The 26,288-nt window shown below is 38.9% G+C and overlaps 2 protein-coding genes across 5 annotated transcripts; one reads left to right on the forward strand and one right to left on the reverse strand.

Moving 5' to 3' along the window:
• The first annotated feature begins 1,131 nt into the window (after positions 1–1,131).
• Positions 1,132–18,989, forward strand: enok (histone acetyltransferase enoki mushroom). Of its 4 annotated transcripts, XM_073088732.1 has the most exons (12): positions 1,134–2,318; positions 3,032–3,196; positions 7,688–7,866; positions 8,288–8,370; positions 9,827–9,880; positions 10,220–10,439; positions 10,621–11,018; positions 11,134–15,196; positions 15,726–15,829; positions 16,339–16,556; positions 17,112–17,259; positions 17,968–18,989. In XM_073088732.1, the coding sequence occupies exons 1-12, from the start codon at positions 1,770–1,772 to the stop codon at positions 18,252–18,254; spliced, it is 6,468 nt and encodes a 2,155-aa protein (XP_072944833.1). In that variant the 5' UTR covers positions 1,134–1,769; the 3' UTR covers positions 18,255–18,989. The 4 variants fall into 4 exon arrangements, with proteins under 4 accessions (XP_072944831.1, XP_072944832.1, XP_072944833.1 ...); XM_073088730.1 differs by lacking the exon at positions 9,827–9,880 and having other exon boundaries at positions 1,132–2,318; positions 8,288–9,453; XM_073088731.1 differs by lacking the exon at positions 9,827–9,880 and having other exon boundaries at positions 1,132–2,318; positions 8,288–9,453; positions 17,145–17,259.
• A 2,504-nt stretch (positions 18,990–21,493) lies between these two features.
• Positions 21,494–23,607, reverse strand: jet (F-box and leucine rich repeat protein jetlag). Its single transcript, XM_073088675.1, has 3 exons — positions 23,300–23,607; positions 22,771–23,237; positions 21,494–22,488 (listed from the first exon to the last, which is right to left on the reverse strand). The coding sequence occupies exons 1-3, from the start codon at positions 23,501–23,503 to the stop codon at positions 22,335–22,337; spliced, it is 825 nt and encodes a 274-aa protein (XP_072944776.1). The 5' UTR covers positions 23,504–23,607; the 3' UTR covers positions 21,494–22,334.
• Between the last annotated feature and the right edge of the window lie 2,681 nt (positions 23,608–26,288).

A 26,288-nucleotide genomic window follows, 5' to 3' on the forward strand; every position in this document is an offset into this window, starting at 1 on the left:
GTATAGTCCTAGAGATGTTATATTAGGGTTACTTTTAGGTAATCCTATTATTGAATATATTAACTATCGTATATTATGATACCATACCTATTACTGGGTATTAGTCTAATATTAGTGAACCGATTGTTATTAGCTGCTCAATGTAATATTGATACCTGCGTAGGTAATATTATCTACAATAATTAATATGAAATACAAGACTTCGAGAATATTCACGATATTAATCACGTAGGTATGCCTATTACAGAAAGAAACCGTGAAGGCGATTCAATTTTCCTTCATCGTTCAACAAGCTCAGTTGTTTTCAGGCGCATGTTTGTGTGAGTGTACCGTTTCGAACGCTTGTAGAAGTTTCCATGCAGGTCCATATTTCTACTGTGGCCGTTCGGCGAGTGAATGAGAGATGACCGCGGCCGGCAAATAATATTGTCATAACGAGGCGACTCGCTTGCTCGCCTCGTTATTACGCGTCTCTATTATTTGACTAATACCTGGTAACCTATTACTCTATATACGCCTATCCTAAAATGAATATACATGGCTTGTATTATAATACCTGTACCTATTAGTAATATATTAGTCACACCTCTAATTAGTCCAGTCAGACACATTTGTGACATCATATAATGCGTAAACAAATATATAATATATCGTCTGCGCCAAACTGCTAGTCCACTCTAAAGTTGTTGCGAGCAGATGTAGTCATACAATTTGCTATGGCGACGCGATTCATTTCTATATTCAGAGCGGACTAGCAGTTTTACGCGGACTATACGTATCTGCTTTCAGTAATAATTTTCTAATAAAGTAAGTTAATTTTCTGAAACAATATTATAGCTTTTTGGGTTCATTGAGTATTAAAGAACTTTCCATTTTGAAGTCTGTTCAAACCGTATTAAAACATTACATACTCCGAAAACACAGGTAATAAACCTTTTAAGGTATTCAAATATATTATTTTACGTTAATATTGAAATAATTAAATTTTGAAACATAATTATTTTGCAATATTCCAAATTAAAATTATATTATTACGAAATGCACCATAGACTAGCAAAGCAATAGCTAATTATGATGTAAATTCTAATTAAAAATGGCAATACATTATATGACCGACAGGATATCAAAATTATTTTTTCTTATAGCAAGGAAACTGATTGATAGCCATTTTGAAGAGCCTTTTGTTGGTGTTTTGTGAATGTTTTCAAGTAATTTTTGCTATATTTCAATGATATAATAGTTGTTACTGTGTTAATAATATATTGTCTCAATAAAACAATTAATTTATAGACGTTTTATTACTTTGTTTTTTGTTTGGTGAAGCGCATTGTGAAAAAAAGAACCGGAAAGAACACAACCGTATATTAGTTTTATTTTAGTATTTGTGAAGATAAAGAGGATTATCGGAACAGTGAATGAATTGGATCATTAATTAAAGTGAACTTGTGTATTGAAATAATATTATTTACGTCGCGTGTATTTGTTCGCTACGTAAATTTAGTTCGACACAAGATGGCCGCCATTGGATGCTCGCTCCGCCAAAACTCGCTGGCGAGGTCCGATGTGTCATCCGCGAGCGAGCGGCTCGCGCGCGTGCTGTAAGCAGGCGTCTCGCAGCGCGGCCGAATTTTCCGGCCGCTTCCGGCGAGGTTCCATTTTATAAAATGGAATTTCGCTCGAGGCGCCAAAATACGATGGGTGTTGACACATCTCTGACTCCAATACCGTACCGTTACTCAGACGGCCGTACAAAATAATCGTCGACGAAGATGACCGAACCGAACGACGTCGGCAAAGAAGTGTGGAAGCGATGGATACTCGAGGCGATACATAAGATACGGGCACAGAAGCAGAGGCCGAGCGTGGAGAGGATATGTCACGCGATCAGGCAGCACCACAACTATCACGAGGACGTGGTGTCGGAGCGGCTGGAGCGCGCGGTGCGCGAGGGCACCGTGCTGAAGGTGTACAACAAGGGACAGAGCTCGTACAAGGATCCTGGCGGGCTGCAGAGCAGGCTCCTCAGGATAACGCCCGATGTGGAACTGTCGCGGGTGGTGGCCAAGGCGGTGCGCGAGCTGGGCGACCGGGACGGCTCGACGCTGAAGGCGATCGAGAGGCACTTGTGGCAGGCCTATCAAGTGAGTGTAGTGAAGGAAGCTGACGTACGGACGATCCTGCGAGCGGGGGCGAGGCGCGCGGTGGCCCGCGGCCTGCTCACGCACCACGCGGGGAGCTACAAGGCGACGGAGCGGCCCCTCACCGCCTCCCACCGCGACTCCAAGCAACGGTCGAAACCCAAAGACTCTCCAGATCATGTAAGTGTCATAACATAAACAATAACAAACTCTGTCAAAACATAAACAACCTCTGTTTTTGATGAAAACAAGATCAAAATATTGAATCTTAGAGTTAGAGATAATGTAAGCAGGTTGATTTAGACTATGAATTGTTTTGCTAAGTAATGTTTATATTGGAACAAGTATTAAAAAATGTTTAACTTTACATGCTCACCATCTGGCAAAGTTTGTATGCATTGTGATTGTTTAATAAGGCATATTTATCTAAATCCTCATTTTTATGTTAAGAATATCATAACATTCAGTTATACTATCTATTTAATTTCATTCAAACATAGATGTAGTATTTGGTAAAGTTTATATTGATTTTATTGTCCAAAAACTTGACAAAAGATATTGATGTATAAAAAACTAGTTTCATTCATTTTTAACTGTTCATTGATGGTAGTGCGAAAAGAATGTTATTTAATATTGAAACTATAACAAAATAAAAACAAAAACCTGTCTCTTACTTTCGCTTACAAAAAAAAAATTACAACACAATAGAGTTATGTTTTCAACTTTCATCTCTAATACTTTTATTCATAATTTTCCTGGTTCCTCTATTACTATTGTTCTTAAAATAAAGTATGACATTTATTTTTTTATCACATAACTTATAAATGCATGCAAAATTGAAGTGTTAAAAAATAAAATGAGAGGAAATATAATTAAATATGTACTATTTCCAGAATCCAAATCAGGGAGGGGTGCCAGTGTGTGCAGAGTGTCTCGGTACAGATGCAAAGAACAGATTAGGTGCCGCAGAACCCTTGATCTGCTGTAACCAGTGCAAGTCCTATGCTCATCCAACCTGCTTGGATGTACTGGACCACGTCACTACTACTGCTTTAAAGGTAATTTTTAAAAACTTTATCATCCAACTAATCCTTTTTTATATGTTTACTACTTTCACATGTACCTTTCTGGAACAATGTGTGAGACAAAGGACTTATCAAACTAACACATAAATACAACAGGAAGAAACATTTATGTTACAATAATATAAAAAATAATAACAAAGCTAAAAATCAATTAATAAAATAAAAAAAAAATATCTTATTATAACATAATTGTTCAGTCTCGTAAAACTTTACTATATTTTACAATATAATTTAGTAATTAAATATGCTCATAAGGTAGTTAGGCTGATAGATCTGATATGAAACAGATCAGTTAATCTGTTGGTGTGAATTCATATTCTTCATCACTTATATTATCAGTTCATATCAGTTATATCATCTATCTCATATGGATGATATAACTTGGGGATCTCAGTCGTCAACTTAATTGGTCTTCGAATTATAATATGCATTTTATTATAAAATTCAACAGAAAGCTCCTTGCTTAATTACCTTGCAAATAATGGAAAATAGGACACATAATGAACATAAAATATGTTTAACCTAGTGACATGTTAGCCATAAAATAAGTTTATAGTTGAAAATGGTAGAAATACAATTTGCTCAATGATTCCATGTAAAATCTAATCATAGACTATTTACATTATGAATGTTTATTTATGCAAACTTAATGAAGCTAAAATTATAATTTTTCATTCTAAAACTTATAAATGACAACATAACCAAACAGGTATAGGCAATTAATTTTATGTAGAGGTCTGTTTTAACTGTAGTTTGACTTGACCACCTGTCCCTACCTGTACAAAGTTGCCAATGCATGTTACTTGACTTTTATTGGATAATTTCTACTTAGTATAAATTCTTAATTGGCTGTATGAAATACATAATATGTATTCTCCTTAAACATGCATACATTTGTTCATGAATGGAGACATTACAATATTGACATATCTGAAAAAAAAAAAAAGACTTTGTTTATTTGGTTCATTGAATAGTTTGTTTTTATCATCTTTGTTTTGAACTAAAATGTTGTACATTTAGTTCACTTCTAACAGTAACATACAAAAACAGCAGTGTTTTTGTTTTCTTACCCCAGAAGCAAAAAACCCACACCACTTTTTATAATGAGCGACAATTTCAATAGGTTACATTGTGTAGTTAATTGAATGTAATCATAATATCTTGTACTGAGATAATTACTATTTTAATGACCACAATTATTTATTTCATCTTCATACTTTAAGATTATTAATCTATGCAAATCTTAAAGTAGTTTATGTAATTGAAACCATAATATAAAAAAAAATCTCTTGATATCTTTGTATTTAGAGATATTTCATGAAATGTCAGATAAAACAATAATTATTAAGATGTGTATGTATGTAGTATCCTAATGTGTATGTATAGTGTAACTTTAATACACATAGTTAACATGGCATAAAGCTCAATTGTGCTTTATTTTGATTGTATTTCTAGGCATCTTTGGAAAAGACAAATGTTTTATTAATAGGACATAAAAAAAATCCTATTAGGAAAAATGTATTCCAATACGGTTCATGGTGGAAGATTATAACTCCTTAGGTCAATGTTAGCAATATAATAATAATGTTTTTTTTAACTTCTTTGTTATTGTCAACCTTTATGACTACATCATCATCAACCCATTACTGTCCCACTGCTGGGCACGGGTCTCCTCTCAGAATGAGAAGGATCAGGCCATAGTCCACCACACTGGCCAAGTGCGTATTGGTAATCTTCACGTACCTTTGAGTTTTTTTTATATATCTCTCAGGTATGCAGGTTTCCTCTCGTTGTTTTCCTTCACGTTTTAGGAAGTGATCATTAATTTCGAATACGCGCATAATTTAAAAATCAGAGGTGCGTGCCTGGGATTGAACCTCGGACCCCTCGATCGAGAGGCCGAGTTTCTTAACCAGTGGCTATCACTGACTTTTTTTTTAACTTTTATGAGTATTTATTCTTAATTATGAGATTTCATTGATTACATTTTGAATACAAAAATCTGATAAAAATCAGTACTAAATATCAGCTTTTAATGCTAATGCTGAATCTGACGCAGAGGCCGATATTCACTCCAGTACCAATTCATATTATTTATTATTATCTTAAAGTAATTACAGGTGACAAAGGTTTTCCTGTGTCCTTTTTTGTCTTGAGATGTACGATTATGTTTAATTATATGTTATCCTCTAATATAAATGGATATACATCATTTCATATTAAGATAAAATTGTAAATAAGTCAGTATGTTTGTCTAATAACTTGTAAAATCTGTAATGCTGTTGCTTTAAAGAATACATAGATTACAAATTTAATTATCATAAATTACGACTTTTTGTATAATCAATCTTAACCAATTTTGTCTCCCTAAATTTTACCTAAAGTTGTAAAATTACCACAACTTAGACAAAAATATTACATGTCCTCCAATAGTAAATTTATTAACAATGGAGTGATGCTCTGCTTACCATTCTATATAAGCAAAGTGAGGATCGGTAGATTACGAAACACACTTGCGAGAATATTGAGATATTTTATTTTTTAATAAACCAGTAATAAAACTCATATTAAATACATTTATTCACTAAAGCATCATACAAGATAGATTTTGAGGGCTGTGTTCAGTGATCAGTAAGCTAATGTTTGACCCTATACATTAAAGTCACACTTGTATACGGAAATCATTTATTCAGAAAAAAAATAAAGACGGAAAAATTCAAACTACAGTAATTATCCAATACATTCAATATTAACTGCTCTATCATGTAATTTTGCACTTCTCTCATATAAACTTTAATCGGCCGAGTTACTTTTACAATTTCTTACGTTAATAAAAAAAATAGACGTTTCGTTTTTTGTTCGTATGTGGACAGGTGTCGATTATAAACTCGATTTCAAGATAGGTGCATTCAAACTGATCCTTAGCAGATAAATAATAATTGAGCTCAATTAGACAGGTGTTTGGTTTTAACGTGTCTTATTTGGCATCACGTTTGTGATCACGATTATATTGTATAGGTGGATTGTCGTAAGATTAAACAAAGTTGGTAAAGTAATAAATACGTATAAACATTTTTGATATGTATGAAAGCAAAGTAAATCTTCTTTTAGACAAATATACTTTCAACCTATAACCAGTAAGATTTTCATGGTTCCTATTTCGGGTCTTATCTATTCTGATTAGAAATTAGGTTTCATTTGCTTTAACGGTGAAAGAAAATCTCGCGAAGAAACCGGCACACTTAAGAAATTTGTCCAAAAACATCTCAAGGTATATGAAGTCTACCTATACGCACTTGGCTAGCGCTGTGGATTATGGTCTAATCTTTCTCATTTTGAAAGTAGACCCATGCCCATAGACAGTATGGGTTGACGATTAGTTCGGGTCACAACTATTTTGTTTGCTGGTGTTATGTTTAAGTATGAAAAAAAGTTTTCAAAGACTTGTCTTATATTAGGGGTTGGAAATATTTGCCTGAATATTAAATTTCAACGCCTAATATGTATAACATTGTGTGCCTCGTCTTACAGTGAAATAACGTAAGTAATTTTCCTATGGGATATTTTTTCTTTTCTTATTTATTTCAATACAATATAATATGTTCAATTAGTGTCCCGATATGTATCTCTAATCTCTTGCTATTGTGGTTCTTTTCTTTGTACGAGAGACACGTGCCGTTCTTATCGTAAACCCATTTTTTTCGACTTGTGAACAATATAGATCTAGAACTCCTGTAATGATTGAAGTACGAGACGGTTGAGGTGATCGTATGTTTTGCGTAAGTAGGGAGTAAATATATTGCGAGTTCATGCTATTATTAAATTGATACGGAATATTTCACCAGACACAAGGCAAGGCAAGGGTTTTAAAAATAAGGTATGTTATTTTTACAATTAAATACCAGCTTAATTGTTTTTGATTTTGCAGTGTTGTGCCTTCCAGTTACAGTGGCTTTAAATAAAACAAATAAATTGTTTTTTAGTAAATTAATTAATGTTATATGAAATTTATACGACAACATATCTATGTACTCTTTAAATGATTTGGTTTATGTGATATATTGACGGTTGGCTACATGTTACAACTTTGTGCATATAATATCAAAGACTAAACTAAAATTGTTCAACTCATCAATACACGTACATTATCATGTTTACGTGATGAAACAATTGACAAAGTCCATTATTTTATTTGTTTTAGTTTTTTTTATAAAACATATGTATTGTTTTGCAACAATTAAGTACTCGCCGAGTATAAACGAATAACCGAGAACTCCAGCATATATTTTATTTGGGTGTATTCGGTAGTCGTCACTAATATTACGTTTCACAGCGTGGTATCGTTTTTATCCTGAATCAAATGATTATGCGGTTGTATTCGTTATCATCATTTAAATACAGATCATTCTTCGCGAGTATCTAAATGTATGTCGCGTGAACGTTTTCGTGTTCGTGTGTTTGCAGGCGGCGCGGTGGTGGTGCGGCGAGTGCGCGCGGTGCGCGGCGTGCGGCTCGCGCGGCGGCTGGGCGGCGCGCTGCTCGCAGTGCGCGCGGCTGGCGCACCCGCGCTGCGCGCCCCCGCCCTGGCGCTGCGTGCGCTGCGACACGCGCGACGACGACGAACACGACCCGCAACACGCTAGGTACGACGTTCACGTGCTCACGAACATGCCTGTCATGGTCGGACGAACGAAGAGACCTAGGTATAGTCCGCGCCAATCTGCTAGTCCGCTCCAAATATAGAAACGAGTCGCGTCACGATAGCAAATTGTGGATATTAGCGGGATGAAGGCAGCGGGGGATCCTCCCGGCACTCGGTCGCTGCCTACTCTTGCCCACGGGTACATAGCTCTGTTAGTGTGCCCTTGCGTTACGGAGTATATGCTAACTAAACCTGCGCGCAGCAACTTTAGAGCCGACTAACAGTTTGGCGCGGACAATACCTGTAGTTATGGATTGGAGTTAAATTTGTCCTGCATAAATTCCCGTTAAATTAAATTTGGTCTTTCCTGTGATATAGTAATGTTCTTGGAGTTTAACTGTTTTTTACCGATTCCTCTACAGGAGCACGATGGGGGGGACACCGAAGAAGAAGAAGGCGAAGTCGTCCGCGCGCCGCATCGAATCCGACGACGAGCCATCCGACGGTAATGCTCCGCCGTTTGCGCGCATCCCGTCCGAACAGAGAATGTCGAAGGAGAAACAGAAATTTTTCAGATTCTCCGCTTTCAATCTAGTGAAGCGTCGCCGGTGTAGGGGCTCGTCCAGCGAGTGGGAAGGCTGGGAGCGGGCTAAGTGGCGCGGCGTGCGCGTCACCCGCGTGCAGCGCGTCGAGCTGCGGCTCGAGCGCCGCGGCGGCTCGCCCTCCGAAAACTCCTCCGCGGAGACCGACGAGCGGCCCGCGTCCTGCCGCCTGTCGCTGCCCGCGTTTGCACCCTCTCGCTCGCCGTCCCCTTCGCCCTCGCCCTCGGCTTCGGCTTCGGCGTCACCGTCACCTTCGCCTTCACCGTCGCCTTCGCCTTCACCTTCACCCTCGCCGTCGCCGTCCCCGACGCCGCCCCCGCGCGAGCCCACGCCCCCTCCGCCGCCGCCGCCAGCCCCCACGCAAATATCGACGGTGTTCGAGAGACTCGCCTTCGACACGGGCCCGGACGGAACGTGGGGCTTCGCCGCCGAAGCGCAGAAGCAACCTCGGGTCGAGCTCCGCCCGGAGACTCCTCCACCGCAAAGGATAGAGGCTCCGCCGACCGCGCCCTCAACCCCGACCCCGAATCAGAATCCGACTCCGATTCCGATCGAAAGGAGGCACCGGCGCCGGAGCAGATGCGGCGATAGGCTCCTCACGACACTGTTCGACGGCCTCTCCGAGTTTTACTCGGTGCGGACCGCCTCCCGCTCGCAGTCGCGGCACCGGTCGCGAGCGACAGAGAGGCGGCGGGAGGCGGAGCGGGAGCAGGGGGAGGAGGAGGACCGGCAGGTGCTCAAGGAGACGCGGAGCACGTTCAAGCGGTACCAGGCGTCGCTGCGGCGGGCCGAGAGAGGCGAGAGGGGCGAGAGGGGCCCGCCGCGGGGCGCGGGCAGCGCGGAGCGGGCGGCGCCGAGCGCGTCGCAGCTGGTGCGGCTGGCGGCGGCGGGCGCGCGCGCGGCGCCGGACGCGGATAAACTGTACCGCGGCTTAGCGCTGGCGGCGCGCCACTCCGCCGTCTCGAGGCCGGCCACCAATCAGACGGGTAAGAACGGTTCGTGAGGTGCGGTGAAAGTGTCGTGGTGGATCTGACCGTCTCGCTCGCTCTGATTGATGGCCGGCGCTCTCTGTCTCTCTCTCGCGAGTACCGTTTCCCCCGAATTCTCTGTTCGGACCGGGTGAGTGCTATCGGCCCGTTCGCCGCTTCGCTTCTATTCGGACCCCGAGCGCCGATGACAAAACTTTAATTTGTTATTCGGGTTTCGGCAGTATCCACACATGCACTTTCGCTCGCGCTTCTCTACGTCGAAGCGTGACTCGTTATGGTTATGCCTGCTTGATGTGTGCGTGTCCCACTTTTTTATGTTATTCCAATTTTATTTTTTTAATATATTTAATTTCAACACTATAATTTTCAGCACGAACTTTAAAGTCACTAATATGGAAGGTGAAATGCAAGCCGGTGCTGGCAGGTTTGTAAGCGAAAAAATCTTTTTCTTTAATGAATCACTTCTGCATTTGCGGAATTTCGAATAAAATAAGACACAATTTCGCATTACTAATTACAAGCCACTTTCCATCTTAGTGGTTCATTTTATTATTTTTGTTCATGTTGCTAATTTTTTATTAAAATTTTATTGTTTTTTTATGTTGTAACACATTAATCGTCACTTGTTCGTTTCTCTTTTATTATCATATGTATCTGTTTTTTTTTCTTTTTTCCTACGATATCTATCAACGCATTCATAATCATAGCTGGGCCTGAACGCAGCAACGAACTGCACGGTCGGTCATTACTGAACAACTTTCAGAGGGCAAGCGGTTGCCGCCGGGTGTGACGGAGGCGGACGCAGAGTTGTTCTCGCAGGCGCGGGCGGGCGGCCCGTCGGGCGCGGCGCCCGGGCCGGTGGAGGAGCCGCCCGCGGCCGCCGCGGGGCCTCCCCCGGCCCCCCGCTGTCCCTCCGCGATAGAGTTCGGCCAGTGGGAGATCGAGACGTGGTACTCCAGTCCGTTCCCGCAGGAGTACGCGAGGTATCTAAATTATTTATTATAAATGTTTTGAGGTTTTTTTTGTGTACTATGTATTTAGTTCTTCTTTTTGGCCTTTCTCATGATATTTTTTGTGAATACACTTCAATGATTCATTATAATTTTACAATACCCTAAGATTCCAATAATATTGTTGTATTAATAGCAGGTTGTTTGATTCCAGGCTACCGAAGTTGTTCCTCTGCGAATTCTGCCTAAAGTATGCGAAGAGTCGAGCCGTATTGATGCGACATTTAGACAAGTGCCTCTGGCGACATCCGCCTGCCACCGAAATATACCGATGTGGGGATATATCGGTCTTCGAAGTGGACGGCAATGCCAACAAGATATATTGTCAAAATCTTTGTCTACTGGCCAAACTTTTCCTAGACCACAAGACGCTTTACTACGACGTAGAGCCGTTCTTATTCTACGTTCTCACGAAGAATGACAGCAAAGGTTGTCATTTAGTGGGATACTTCTCCAAAGAAAAGCACTGTCAACAGAAGTATAACGTATCCTGTATAATGACAATGCCGCAATACCAGAGACAAGGCTTCGGACGATTTCTGATCCATTTTAGTGAGTGGTGGAATTATTTTTACTTTATCTGTCTCATCCTAAAAGTAATTTTTTATACTTCATACCATACACAAGCACTGTGGTTTATTAATGGATTTTTTTCTATCCTTCACAGGTTATTTACTATCAAAGGAAGAAGGGCAACCGGGGACACCAGAAAAGCCATTATCAGATCTTGGAAGAGTCTCGTATCATGCATACTGGAAATCCGTAATTCTGGAATTTCTCTATGACCACAAAGATAAACCTTTTACATTTGATGATATAGCGCATATAACAGGCATGCATATGAATGATATTGCTATAACATTTCAGTTGCTCGGCTTTATAAGATATATTCCCAATAGTGATAACATAAAGCTGGGTATTTGTGTCGACTGGAATAAAGTCGATAATCACATACGGAAGGTGAGAAGTAAACCGCGGCTGGAGATAGATCCTGAATGCCTGAGGTGGACGCCATTGCTTGCGCCTACTGTAAATCCATTTAGGTCACCGGAAGAAGGATCTGGTGACCAAGATACGGAAAATGACGAGGGTGAAATGAAGACAGAAAGTGAGGATACGGCTACCGAGCCAGAAACACCGGCACCGAAAGCGGAAATGAAACAGCCCGAGAAAGAAGTTTTGGAACCCCCTATTGAAGTCACTTCCTCGGGCCGGAGACGCACGAGGCCGCTGAAATATAGTGAGACTACGTATCAGACACCAACACTCTGTGACGGCAGTAGGAAAAGGAGGCGTGAGGTTACTAGAAAGATTTCCGAAACCAATCTCGATGATGATAAAAACAAGGATGACGAGTCACCCAGAAGGCAGCGGAGTAAAAGTGTCGCCAGAAGATCTTCAAGAACGGTACATAATGATGTCAGTGAGATCACATCTCAAAGAAGTAGGCGAAGAAGTACCAAGGAACCAACATACGCTTCTGATAGTCAAGAAAGTCAAGAAAGTATTGAAATGAGAATTGACAGTACACCTGTTGTTAATACAGTGAAACCAAAAAGTAAGAGAAAACTGGCTTGGAGAGGCCGTAAGAATAAACGACAGAAGACTAATAATTCTGCAAATATTGTCATTAATTCACCAGTCGCCAAGAAAGCAAAAACTAATAAAGAAGACCTTGTTGACTATAAGACAGACGATTCGCTTAGCCAAGAACCCGAAAAGGCGGAAGCCGTTCCCAATGAAGTGAACAGTCATACTTTAATAGGTCCAAATGACGAAAAGATTTCAGAGAAAAATAAAAACTCTGATGCAAGCTCAGAAGATTCGTCAGGCGAAGCTGATGACGAAATGGATGTGGAGGAAGGGGAAGATAGAAGAAGTGTTGCGAGTAAACCGGCGACGCCTCGACAGGTGGAAGAGAATAGTACCGACCATCATACGAGCGACATGGAACTGGATAGTATACATATGGACTCCCCAAAATCAATAGCAGAGAAAGATCAAGTTATAAATGAAACTAGTGCCGCTGACAAAATGGAACATGAACATATTACAATTGAAAATAAAACAGAGGATGTCAATATGAGCTGTGACGATACGGTGGCAAATACAGTATCTAATGTGCAACCCATAATCGAGAGTGAACCAGTGGTTAGAAACACTGAACAAAAATCTCCTGCTAAAACCGTTCTTGATGATAAAGATACAATTGTCATATCGGAATCCGATGACAACAACAGCCAGAGTTGCCCCTTGCCTTCTCCCAAACCAAACAGTATAGCCCCAGTTCCGCCAACTAATGAGAACAAGCCTAAGGAGGTTGAAGAAAATGAAAGCCCGTCTAAGGTCATGCCTGTTGTTTCAACAGAAAATGCCCACATTGTTTTAGATGCTAAAGGTCAGGATGATGTTAATACAGTAAGACCGCCGGTTGAGCTTATAGTGCCCAAGATACACCAGATTGAAACAATCGTTGTTGAAGGTGAATCGGACAATGCAAACTCTCCCCAAGCTGGTATATCTCCCAAGAAAAATGATAATAAATCGGTCATAAGCGAATCACCACGCCAAAAGAAGTCGCCCGAAAAAACAATCACAGAAATTGTGTGTGAGCAGAAAAAGTGTGAAATGCGTAAAGAAACTGTCATTCAACTTCAAGTTATGGATGAGATTAAAGGTTCTGAGAAGAAGTCGCCAAACAAGATTGAATCGATAATACAGAATCTTGATCCTACTAGAGAACTTCCAAATCCGATGAAGAAACCAGATCCTCCAAAAATGGATTCTTACGTTGATATGGACAATAGAAATAAATTGACAAATGTCATAACCAGTAAGGAGAATGAAACTCCTTTCAGAAACGATCCTGTAAATGTAAAGAAGGATGATATCGTCCTATCAAGAAATGTAATAGAGAGCACCTTGCAAAGTTATCAGAATGCCGTCAGTAACTCCATGACGATACAGCCCATAAATTCGATGCATCCCTCCTACCACAATCACAGGGCCAGTGTAACGAAAGAATCTCAGGCAGTACAGACTGACAAAATTCTTATGAAACCAATTGAGCCTAATCGCATAATCAATAACATATCGGACTCTACACCAGTGATCAGCAAGAGTACAACAAAGCTGGAAGTTCCACATCCCATCACTTCACCAGTTGTAACCCCAGTTGTGCCGAAGGTTCCGATCGTAAGCGACATAAGTTTTTTACCCCGGTGTCAAAGTGCTAACGCTGCTGTGAACCTGGGAATGGAAAGGACCGATTTGGATCCAAATTACGTAAACAGTAATGCTATACAGAATTCAATAGCCAGTGCAATGAACATTATTCAGTCAAATTCCCAAGATCCAAAAAATGATCCTAATCAGAAGCCTAGAGAAAAGAGCAAGCTTAGGGATGTCAGAGTGAATTCGGCTCACAGTAAATTGGAGAAAACGGATAAGAAATCGACAAAAAACGATACTCCTAGAAGTACACCAGAACCCAGGATGTTTTTTCCAGAACAGAATACAAATGCAAGGAAGCCGGAGACATCTGTCCCAATAAACGTCATAAACACCGTTGCTGTTACGAGTAAAATGGAGACGAAACCGAATGAAGCACCCAAGAAACAAGATTTTTTTAAGAAGGAAAAGTCTAACGCTGCCAAATGTGACTCAAAAAACGCATCTGTGAAACATGATAAAAGCTGCTCGACCCAACTAACCCTAAAGGAGCAGAATGAAAAAATGTTGTCTAAATTTAAATACGACAACGAATTGGTCCCGAAAGCCGATTACGCGATGAACCAAATTCCGAATTATCATACTACTCATGCACAGTATTCACAGTGGGCTCCGTGGGATACGACGAGACTTCAAGGAACGTGGGACCACAATAGGTTCCTAGAAATGAAGAGCAATGACAAATACTTGGATAAGTTACAGGGATTCAATTTACCACATCTGGATCAAATGCAGAAGTCTCCACAGAAGCTCCATCCGAAGTACGATCAGAAGGATTTTCATAACATAGCGTACGGTGCACTATCCAGCGGAATCTATGCGACGACTGGTTTGCCGCATTTTAAGGAAACGAAAGCGCCAACGTCGAAGGCTTCGGAATGTTCTCAGAAAAGCGAGTGTAAGCCGGCTAAGCAGTCTAAAACGACGACGGCGTGTCAGACCCAGTGCGAACCTAAGAAGTCACAGTCGCATAACGCAAACGAGGCTCAAATGAAGCAGATGATGCAAAGACAAGTGAAGCAGCAGGAGCAACAGGTGGTCACGAGTTGCGCTGAATATCGGCAACAGAGTCCCCAGGTTATGACGTCACCAGGCTGCAAGACACCGTTCAACCAAAACGGGCCTTGCGCTCAGGAAAAGACTGAGATCGAGAAAAAGTCTCGTCAGTCGAAGAAGGATGAGTCGCCGAAGGATACCAGTAAGGAAGAGATGTGCGAAGCGGTCAGTCCCGCCTTGCAGTCTATGGGGGTGTATACACCGGACTCTACGAGTAATTCTGTTCACTCAGTGCAATACCCGGCTTGTGAGTTAGACGTGAGCCAGCTAGGCCTGGAGTCGCCGACCAGCATCGGCTCGGACCTGGCGTCCCCGTGCTCAATGATGCACATGCACCCGGTGCCCAGCCCGCAGTATCCCCCGCACTCGTCGATACACATACCGTCCATTATGAGCCAACCTAATCAGCCGCCTAAGCAACAGAAGATTAATAATAGGAATAGGTAAGTTACACTTACTGAATATTTTACACCTATATTTTGAACGTATATGCGAATGTTCGATGAGCAATTGATTATATCAAAATCTAAAAATTTTAATTATATATCCTTTAAAGATTATATACATATTTTTATTTGAATTGTAGATGCGACATATTTATTTGTAGGTATTATTATAGGAATTTCTAGGAAAACCAAGCAGTTTCATATTGGAAACTTTTTATTATTTTATTTTTATAAAATAGGAATAGAAGACGAGCATGTAGTAAGTGATTACTGCCGCTCATGGACATCTGTAATCAACCCCAGATAGGATTAGATATTCCTACATGAGATCAGCCACAATGAGGATTAAGCTGGAACGCCTCGGAAAAGTATATCTCCCTTACCGCACCCTTCAAACCAGAACACAGCAGCGCTTAACACGGCGGTTATTAGGCAGAAATAGGTGTGGCGGTGGTGCCGCCGGAGTCGAACCACTTCACACGACGACTTCACGTTATGATATTTTAGTAATATTGTGTGTGTGCAGGAACGCGGCGGGCAGCGCGCACGGCGGCGCGGAGAAGGCGCTGCGCGGCGCCGCCACGCCGCCCGCGCGCCACCGCGCCACGCCGCCCGCGCACCACGCGCACGGTGAGTCTCATTTATTGTCTACATACGCTCCTATGTCATTGTGGGATGCTTTATTAGCCTTTTAACTTCATTTCATACTCTTCCATCTATCTTGAATATTATTAATATTCATACTTTTTCACATCAGACTATACTAGTTTTCTTTATATTTGAACAGTCTAAAGAAAACTAGTGTTAAACTCTGGGGTTTCAATCATTCAATTTATTTAAGATTTTACTATACCCTAATCTTTACATTTACATCTTTTTGAAAATAATATACCTCTTATATAAGAAGTATATCAGAGAACTCCCATCAAACAGCTTTGTAATATTGTGTTATAGGGTCAATAGTTAATTATTGATGAATACATACATACACCTTCTTCAATTTTTAAGACAAGCTTGTCACATACACCGGTTGACTCCTTTGTGAGAATTTGACTGACTCAATTGATAATTTCACCTAACAAAATATTAGAATTATTAACAAGTTTACGAGGATAGTAATTGATTTATTTATGTAACAGGCGGAGCAGTGATGCAGGCGGGCGGTGCGGGCGGCGCGGCGGGCGGCACTGCTGGCGGCGCGGCGGGCGGCGCGGGCGGCGGCTACCAGGGCGGCTATCTGTCCTTCCAGCAGCAGCAGCAGTACCACGCGGGCTGGGCGCCGTCTTGCTCGCTCGCCAAGCTGCAGCAGATGGCCGAGGCGCCGCAGCACCCGCCGCACACGCCGCCGGCGCCGCAGGTACACTCACGATACACAAACTAAATAACTAAACATATAGTAAGCCTTGACATGAAACATTAATCCCAAAGAAATGTCATACATGAGTTGTTCACTTGTTACATTTTTTCATTCAGGCAAATGTCTTCATATGTATGATGGCAATGCATAGTTCAAATTCACATTAATGTTGTTACATTGATACACACACACCATGAAATAATGTTTTATTTCATGGTGTTTGGTGTGTTGTACAGCTTGTAATATTCATTCATGCAAATGAATACTTTAATTTCAATACCTTAATATTAAGGCAATGTTTACGAATATCTGTGTTATTGTTATTCATGGTGGCTGTCGAAAGACATCGTTCTTGTGGCTTGAAAATCACACTAATATGTCTGTCATGTTAGATAGATAATATATTGGGACAATCCTTGGTCTCTGTACAAAGCTCGACAATGGAAAATGACGGCGGTATCTAGCTTTAAGCTTAACATTACAATGGGTGGAAGGTCGTGTTTGTTTTTTGTTTTTCTGAAAAATAATATATAATGTGCGCGTTTATTCACGTAGCTCGCGTTCAGTTGTGAATGTTGTGATGTGCAGTACGGGCAGCAGTCGGGCACGCCGCCGGCCGGCCACTACCACGCCGCGGCCGCTAAGTACTACGCGCCCGCACACAACCAACTCGAGTCGCCGAGGAATGCGCGGAACGCCACCAGTCAGTATACATTAATTGAATTGATTCTACACTTATAGTTGATGATGAAAATTCTTTAAGGAATGAAAGATGAGTGCAGAAACACTTGCATTCGGAATGGGTTATTTGTTTAGTCAGTATATAGTATGCATTAATTGAATTGATTGTACACTTATAGTTGATGATGAAAATTCCGTAAGGAATGAAAGATGAGTACAGAAACACTTGCATTCGGGATGGGTTATTTGTTTAGTTAAGATCGCATTCTTTGCATGTAATCAAACATGTATTCTTTGCATGTTTGATTACATCATCATCACCATCATCAACCCATTACTGTCCCACTGCTGGGCACAGGTCTCATCTCAGAATGAGAAGGACTAGGCCATAGTCCACCGCGCTGGCCAAGTGCGTATTGGTAGACTTCACATACCTTTGAGATTTTTTTTTTTTATAAATCTCTCAGGTATGCAGGTTTCCTCACAATGTTTTTCCTTTACCGTTTAAGCAAGTGATAATTAATTTCTAATACGCACATAAATTTGAAAATCAGAGGTGCGTGCCTGGGATTTGAACCTCGGACCCCTCGATCGAGAGGCCGCGTTTGTTAACCACTAGGCTATCACTGCATTTGATTTTCCGCTTATATTGACGACATCCTGAAAGTATTAAGCGTAGGAGTATTTAAGACGTTATACAGATATTTATATCTCTATTTACATATTGCAGGTAACCTTAGTCCAATGCAGCACGTGCAAATGGGTCCCGGTTCGCGAATGTCGCCAAACCTCAACTCTCACATCATCAGCCAGTACAGCCTCAACGGCTACCGCGTGCCCCACCAGCAACAGTTCAACAACCTGCCAGTGCAGATGATGAACGTGCAACCGCCTGTACAGTATTCCACAAACGATCCCCGCGCGCAGCAACCCAACGTGTATGCGTACGCGCCCGCATACATCAACCCCCCGCCCTCCCTCGCCATGCAGACATTGAACTCCACTATGCGTCGGTAGCCTCGACCGAAGACTCAGTGTCGGAAACAGTGATGCTAAGTGTCCAAAACGTGAAGTGAATAGTGCTTAGTTGTCGATTGAACGGTCAAACCGAAAACCCAGTGTCGAAATTGTACGTAAAATACTCACTTGGCATTCCAGTTGAAATTTGTTTTGGCAGTTTGTTCGTTTCTACGGTTCGGCCGCCACGGACGCTCGTTGAGCATGCGAAACCCTGACCAAAAACAAGCCGGAGTGTATAGTAGATAATTAAGGCATAGTACAAAGTAATAAGATAATTATGCTTTTGTTAAGATAGTATGTATATAGCGTAAATATTAACTATTAACACCACTTCAGTTGCCTTATGCGGTTCCACTCCACTGGGGTGTTGTACTCCTCCTGTTACACCAGTGATGTGATAGCAGCTTTGTTATTTTTGTATCATATGTATGTAAACGATTGTTTCTCTTGTTGAGAAAGCACAGTACCCGATATTGAAGCTGAATAAAGTACAAAATTGCAGATAAAGTGTATTTAAAAACTGTTTATAATAATGACTAGTGTGTCAATGAAATGTAGCATAATATTATAGTGCAATAAGTGACCTGTACCCTGATAGAGCGCTGCATGTTTTTATACTGAAGACTGTCGAGTAATACTTAGTGTCGGCGCGAGTACTGTGATAACCTTGTCGATTGGACAGCGATCTGGTAGGCGCGTGCTTAAATCATGTTAAATTAATATATTCATAATTTCCAAAGAAACAAACCTATCTATTAAGTGTTTGAATTACGTCTGATGTGATGTGCAATCATTTTTGAAACGCAAAATGTACTTTTGATGTAAAAATCGTTTGAGAATCGTATTTTGTATGTATATCCTGTTTTGTTTGTTCACATACGTGATGTAAAATACATTATTGTCTGTACAGTCTGCGTTTGTAATTATTATTTAACAATTAGTTCTCTAATCTGTTCTTGGAAGTGCCTCTTTCTCGTCCCGTATCAATAATTTCTATGTAAGATATTGTAAATGTACCGCTTTTACTTAACACAAGGCTGTATACATAGAGTTCGTAATTTTAGTATATTTGTATGATATAACGATTTTTGATTTTTATCAATGTGATAGTGTATTAGGAGGAAATGGTAAGTATTGTCCGACCGTGGGAGTTTTGCCCGGTGGACAGTGACAGGCCTAAAGGACGGTTTTTATTATAGTTTTTTTTATGCTAGTATAGAGTTTTACATTACAATTTTTTTTTATGCTACATGCTTAAGGAATATTTTCGTGTTATCCTAGTTAATTTATTGCCAAATGTTATTAACACTTAATTCGCGAGAAAATTGACTATTTTTAAGTAACTTCGTTTAGTTATGGCCTCCAGCTACATGTAAGGATCAGGTTGACGTGACGAGCGGCGGCGCCGCCCCAACTCGTTGGAACAGTAAATTATTTGTAAGATCTGCTCCTCTAAGGTTATGAATGTTATTTGTTACTAATGTGTAGTATATAAAATATTGTAAATATATTAACATAAGAAACATGTAGCAGGTGTTATCACACAAAATATAATTTTGTGAAAAAATTTGGGTTTTATTTTTGGTTAATAGCTTGCCAATATGGATGGTTGGATTTGAAAGTGATGAATGGATAACGGATATTCAGATTAATCAGACATTACCTATTCTCAGGGCCGGATATAGAGGTCTAGAGGCCTTGGAGCAACAAAGGAGTGGAGGCCCCCTCGCCCCAAATTATTTTCCGAATAAAATGAAAAATATTTTCAGTTGAGTTTTTTAATAAATATTTTATTGTGAAACGCAGGAAGATTCTTCTAGCATTGATGTTTGTACAAAGTACTGTAGATAAAGGTAAAACAGCGAAAAAAAATATCAAAGGAAAAGATAATTTTTTTTTACTAGTGTTTACTAGTCTGAATTAAAAAAAAAAACCGATGTCTCTATTGTGGGGGCCCCGGGGCTGCCTTCCCTTAAATCCGGCCCTGCCTATTCTTCCTCATAACAGCAGTGTTAAGCACTGCCTTATTGTGGTTTGAAGAGACATTCCAGCTCAGTATACAGCGGTGGTGGTGCACCTGTGGCTGACTTCAGGCAGCAATATTTCTAACTTCAGCAGCTTATATGGGGTTGATTACAGATGTCAATGGGCGACAGTAGCCTCTTACTATCAGGTGAACTGCATGCTCGTATGTTACTCCTATATTATTAGGAAATCAGATGCTTCAACTATTTGTTGGTGTTTTGATGAAATAAGTAAATTTGGCAAGTTCATGTCACGCCTGCCTAGGCCATTGTGATGGTTTAATATATAAATAGAGAGAAATGAAAGACATTAACAATTAATTATAATTCGTCTATTTAACGTAATTCTTTTAAGCAACGAGTAAGTACCAGTATCCTATATGATAGGCATATCATATTATAAATCGCAGTGGGACAGTAGGCTCAATAAGTATCAATATCATGTAGTGGTTATGGCTTACCTAATTTGCATTGCCGTAATATATTTTACTGAATAATAAATAAATAATACATATTTTGTATCCAATTAAATAATGACTATAAATTTTTTGGTTCATAAAATGATGGATAAATGATTCCTAAAAGAAAAACATTGAAGCTTACCAAATTATGCTGATTATATAGTAGAAGATCCGAAGCTAAGTCGAACTGGACCGAGCTGATAATAGAATGAAACTCATTTTATAACGAAATTAGTACATTGGGTAATACATTAAAAATGGGTTTGCTAAAAAAATCCTGGACAGGATATTTTTTTTTTTTTTTTTGAAAAATTAATTTTCATTTTGCAGACAACCCTATATCAACGTGTTCACAATAAAACAGCGCTTCTACTGATATAAAATTTTATCTATTATCATCATGAGTGAAAGTAGTTGCCAGCGAAATACCTGTTTATACCTGACAACCCAGTAGTTCGTCCACGTAAATAATAGGCAACCCAAAGCCTGCACATTCTGTATGTTTTTAACATTCACTCAGAATATAATTTTCTTATTATCTTATTGTTGCAAAATTTAATTTTCAATAAAATTTATTTTCAATTAAATTTTAATTTTTCAAAAAATAATTAAAATTATCCTGTCCAGGATTTTTTTAGCAAACCCATTTTTAAATGTATTACCCAATGTACTAATTTCATTATAAAATGAGTTTCATTCTATTATCAGCTCGGTCCAGTTCGATTTAGCTTCGGATCTTAGACCAATACTTTGTACAGTAATAAAGAGAGAATAAGCAACTCAAACATCTAATTATGACAATTGCATAAACAAGCATAATCTCAGATTTCATTGTAACATGATACTAAATGCTTTGCAAAATAATGTAAATCTGTTGTTAAGTTCTAATTTGAATATAATTTGATAATGTTTTTTGTTTCAACATAATGTTCTGCGAGGCTATTGTTATCTTTTTTCTTGTGCCGAGCCCAAAAATTCAAGAAAATTAATGATACTGACTTATAATGAATATGTTAGATTAATGACACCAGCTCCTATTTTGCTTTAATATGGTCATAATGATGAAATTTATTCCACCCTATTTCTGGCCAACTATTACTATATTGTCAAATGTCTTTGGCATAAAGAAACTTTTATCTTTAAAAATTGGAGTATCTTGAGTAACCTAAGGACTCATTTACATTATACTTATAGAAATAAACCCACGTTTATATTATAGTTTTCCTATAAGAGCTCCACTATAAAATTAATCTGGCACTAAATTTCCTTACAATTTTATAGGGTATAAAATAAATTATAATAAAACAGCCTAGGTAATACTTTGGCACAGCCTTAGCAATAACACCTTATAAACTACACTATACAAATACTTAAACCTTATATTTTTGCTACAATCCAATGGAATTTTACTGAACTTTTTCCTGTAAGAAAATATACAGAATCAAAGTTTAGATATATGCTTAGTATACTATTACCTCAAGCATATTTGCTGTAATTATCTTGTATTCATGGTAAATGTACAACTAATGAGGTACAACAATATAAAACACCCTAAATTATGTTATTGCAACACAACCATTTTAAAGTTATACTTAAATTTGCACAAAAACAGGCAATGGCACAGGTGCAGTTGGCCTCCGGTCCAAATGAACTTTGGATCTCATCAGCTGCAAGCTGTTTTCAGTCACCTTCGTACACCCTCGCACCAACAGCCCCTCTAACTTTAAACAGTGTAATCCCAAAGACCTGAGAATGAGGAAAAGTAAGGGAAAAATAAACTGAATAGTGAAACAGTATAGAAAATTAAATATCTTCTACATAGTGTTAATAATTCTGATTTTAGAAGTTGTGTAAATCATTTATTTACATACCTTGCTGGCTAGAGATTAAAGTAGAGCTCTTTATATGGTAGATTGGTATAGCCATAGAAGTACATAGTTCATTAAAAAGCTAGAAATTCTAATGCTTAAAATTTAATTTAGTACAAGTAAGTACGAAATAATTCTGATATTATGTACACAAACATACCTTACTCCTTTGTCAGTTATCTCGCCACATCCACCCAAGTTGAGGAACTTCAGTGAAGTGCTGTACTTGGACATGGTGTACAGGCACTTGTCCGTCACCTGCCTGTTGCCTTCTAGACTCAAGGTTTTGATGGACCTGAATTTCTTTATAAAGACTAGTATACAACTCTCTGATATAGATATACAGTATGATAAGTCCACATCTTCTAGATTACTCTGATGTAGCGCCAGAGCCTCCATCGCTCCCGTTGTTAACCACGAGCATTTCGCTAGTTTTAAAGTTCGTAAATTATTACAATATAAAATAACAGGTTGTAGACATTTCGCAGACAAGTTTTTGCACTGGCTGAGGTTCAAGCTCACGAGGCCAGGGTTGCGCAGCAGCATGGGTATCAGCTCGGCGTCTCTCACTGAGGAACATCGATTCAAATTCAACAAAGTCAGCCGTCGGCAAGTCATCACGAAAACCTGGAAACATTCCTCCTTGTAAATAATGTATCAGTTTAATGCGAGCATTTATGAGTACTTACGTTGAACGTGTGCGGAGAAAACCCTTTATTCATAAGTTTCAATGATTTCAGTTTTGAAAAATACATATTTATGATCTGGAGACAAGTCCTTGAAACACAACGCATATTCAAACATTCTCGAATGGTCAAATACGGCATGATTTTAGCAACTAATATATCTTCCCAGTATAAATCAAACAGATGTGTATTTCTTTTTAAATTCATTGTTATTTATCTATTTTTTTTTATATAAAACAATAACATTTAGTAAGTAGCAAAGTTATGGACGACGATTTGACTGGACTTTACTTGACATCTTGACACTGACAATTTGAATTTATAACATTATTGCCATAACCATAGATATATTATCCTACTGACATAGGGCATATAGCATTATAAAGTTGACATTATGTTCTGAAACTTTGATTTTCAGAAAACAAATAGCGTTTATTTTATTTATCGAGAAAAAAGGAGCAAACCTATAGTTTTATCTAACTTAATTTACAGAGGATCTACTATTTGTAATGTCATACTTATGCGCATTGAAATTACGAAATCTGTGTTATAGATAATACGTGTTATGCTTGTTATTAATAAATTAATATTATCCAATTTAGCCTATCAAAGTTAGATAAGAAAATATACCAATTTTAATAGTCAGAAACTGTTACGCTGAAAATGTGGTGTCCGTGAAACTAGCACAGCATTTGCCAGCAGAGCACTAAAAAATGAGAGTTCTATTCGCATGCACATGAGTTCTATAGTTCCTGATAGTTTTCAGGAATAGTTCTGGCGATTTCACGGAGATAAAGCAGAATGAAATAATGCTCTGCTAACTTCACACAGCAGAGCATTTTCTACAAAATTGAAAAAAAAGCTATTGATTAGTGTAATTAGCTAATACCTGGAGTTCCTAATAGTTTTCAGTGATAGTTCTCGCGAAATAAACTTAAAAAATAATTTATTGATAAAATAAATTGACAAAAATTTAACCAAAAAAAAATCTGCAAAAAGGTTATTTAAAAGTGGAAACTCGTCGATTTTGCAAAGCCTAGCAATAAAACGATACATTTGTACAATAACTGACCCAGGAACTCACACTAAAGTGCCAGCACAGCATACTAGAATAGTACAAATCGGAAAGATTTTCGACAAAACTTTTTTTAATATTATTTTCACGTAACCAGGGGGAAGGAACTCAGCGGTTTTACATAGGCTAGTAATGGTTACGTTATGGCTACAATAAAAAAATATAACCAATCCCAGAACTCACACTAAAGTGCCAGCAGAGCATACTAGAATAACAAAAATCCGATGGAGTTTCGACAAATATTTTTTTTTTAATTATTTCCACGTAACCAGATAGCGAAATCTCATCGGTTTTATATAGACTAGTAACATAGCTACAATTTAAAAATATAACCAATCCCAGAACTCTCACTAAAGTGCCAGCAGAGCATACTAGAATAACAAAAATCAGATGGATTTTCGACAAATATTTTTTTTCAATCATGTCCACGTAACCAGATGGCGGGAACTCATCAGTTTTTTGTAGACTAGTAACAAAGCTACAATTTAAAAATATAACCAATCCCAGAACTCACACTAAGATGCCAGCAGAGCATGATAGAAAAACAAAAATCAGATGGATTTTCGACAAATATTTTTTTTCAATCATGTCCACGTAACCAGATGGCGGGAACTCATCGGTTTTATGTAGACTAGTAACATAGCTACAATTTAAAAATATAACTAATCCCAGAACTCACACTAAAGTGCCAGCAGAGCATACTAGAATAGAAAAAATCGGATGGATTTTCGACAAATATTTTTTTTCAATCATGTCCACGTAACCAGATGGCGGGAACTCATCGGTTTTATGTAGACTAGTAACAAAGCTACAATTTAAAAATATAACCAATCCCAGAACTCACACTAAAGTGCCAGCAGAGCATGCTAGAATAGCAAAAATCAGATGGATTTTCGACAAATATTTTTTTTCAATCATGTCTACGTAACCAGATGGCGGGAACTTATCGGTTTTATGTAGACTAGTAACATAGCTAAAATATAAAAATATAACCAATCCCAGAACTTACACTAAAGTGCCAGCAGAGCATACTAGAATAACAAAAATCGGATGGATTTTCGACAAATATTTTTTTCAATCATGTCTACGTAACCAGATGGCGGGAACTTATCGGTTTTATGTAGACTAGTAACATAGCTACAATTAAAAAATATAACCAATCCCAGAACTCACACTAAAGTGCCAGCAGAGCATACTAGAATAGCAAAAATCGGATGGATTTTCGACAAATATTTTTTTTCAATCATGTCCACGTAACCAGATGGCGGAAACTCATCGGTTTAATGTAGACTAGTAATATAGCTACAATTTAAATATATAACCAATCCCAGAACTCACACTAAAGTGCCAGCAGAGCATACTAGAATAGCAAAAATCGGATGGATTTTCGACAAATACTTTTTTCAATCATGTCTACGTAACCAGATGGCGGGAACTTATCGGTTTTATGTAGACTAGTAACATAGCTAAAATATAAAAATATAACCAATCCCAGAACTTACACTAAAGTGCCAGCAGAGCATACTAGAATAACAAAAATCGGATGGATTTTCGACAAATATTTTTTTTCAATCATGTCCACGTACCCAGATGGCAGGAACTCATCGGTTTTATATAGACTAGTAACATAGCTACAATTTAAAAATATAACCAATCCCAGAACTCTCACTGAAGTGCCAGCAGAGCATACTAGAATAACAAAAATCAGATGGATTTTCGACAAATATATTTTTACAATCATGTCCACGTGACCAGATAGCGGGAACTTATCGGTTTTATGTAGACTAGTAACAAAGCTACAATAAAAAAATATAACCAATCCCAGAACTCACACTAAAGTGCCAGCAGAGCATACTAGAATAGCAAAAATCGGATGGATTTTCGACAAATATTTTTTTTCAATCATGTCCACGTAAC

Source organism: Epargyreus clarus, unplaced genomic scaffold, assembly GCF_041222505.1.
Source record: "Epargyreus clarus isolate Ecla_fem2 unplaced genomic scaffold, WU_Ecla_fem_2.2 ptg000027l, whole genome shotgun sequence".
Lineage (NCBI taxonomy): Eukaryota > Metazoa > Arthropoda > Insecta > Lepidoptera > Hesperiidae > Epargyreus > Epargyreus clarus.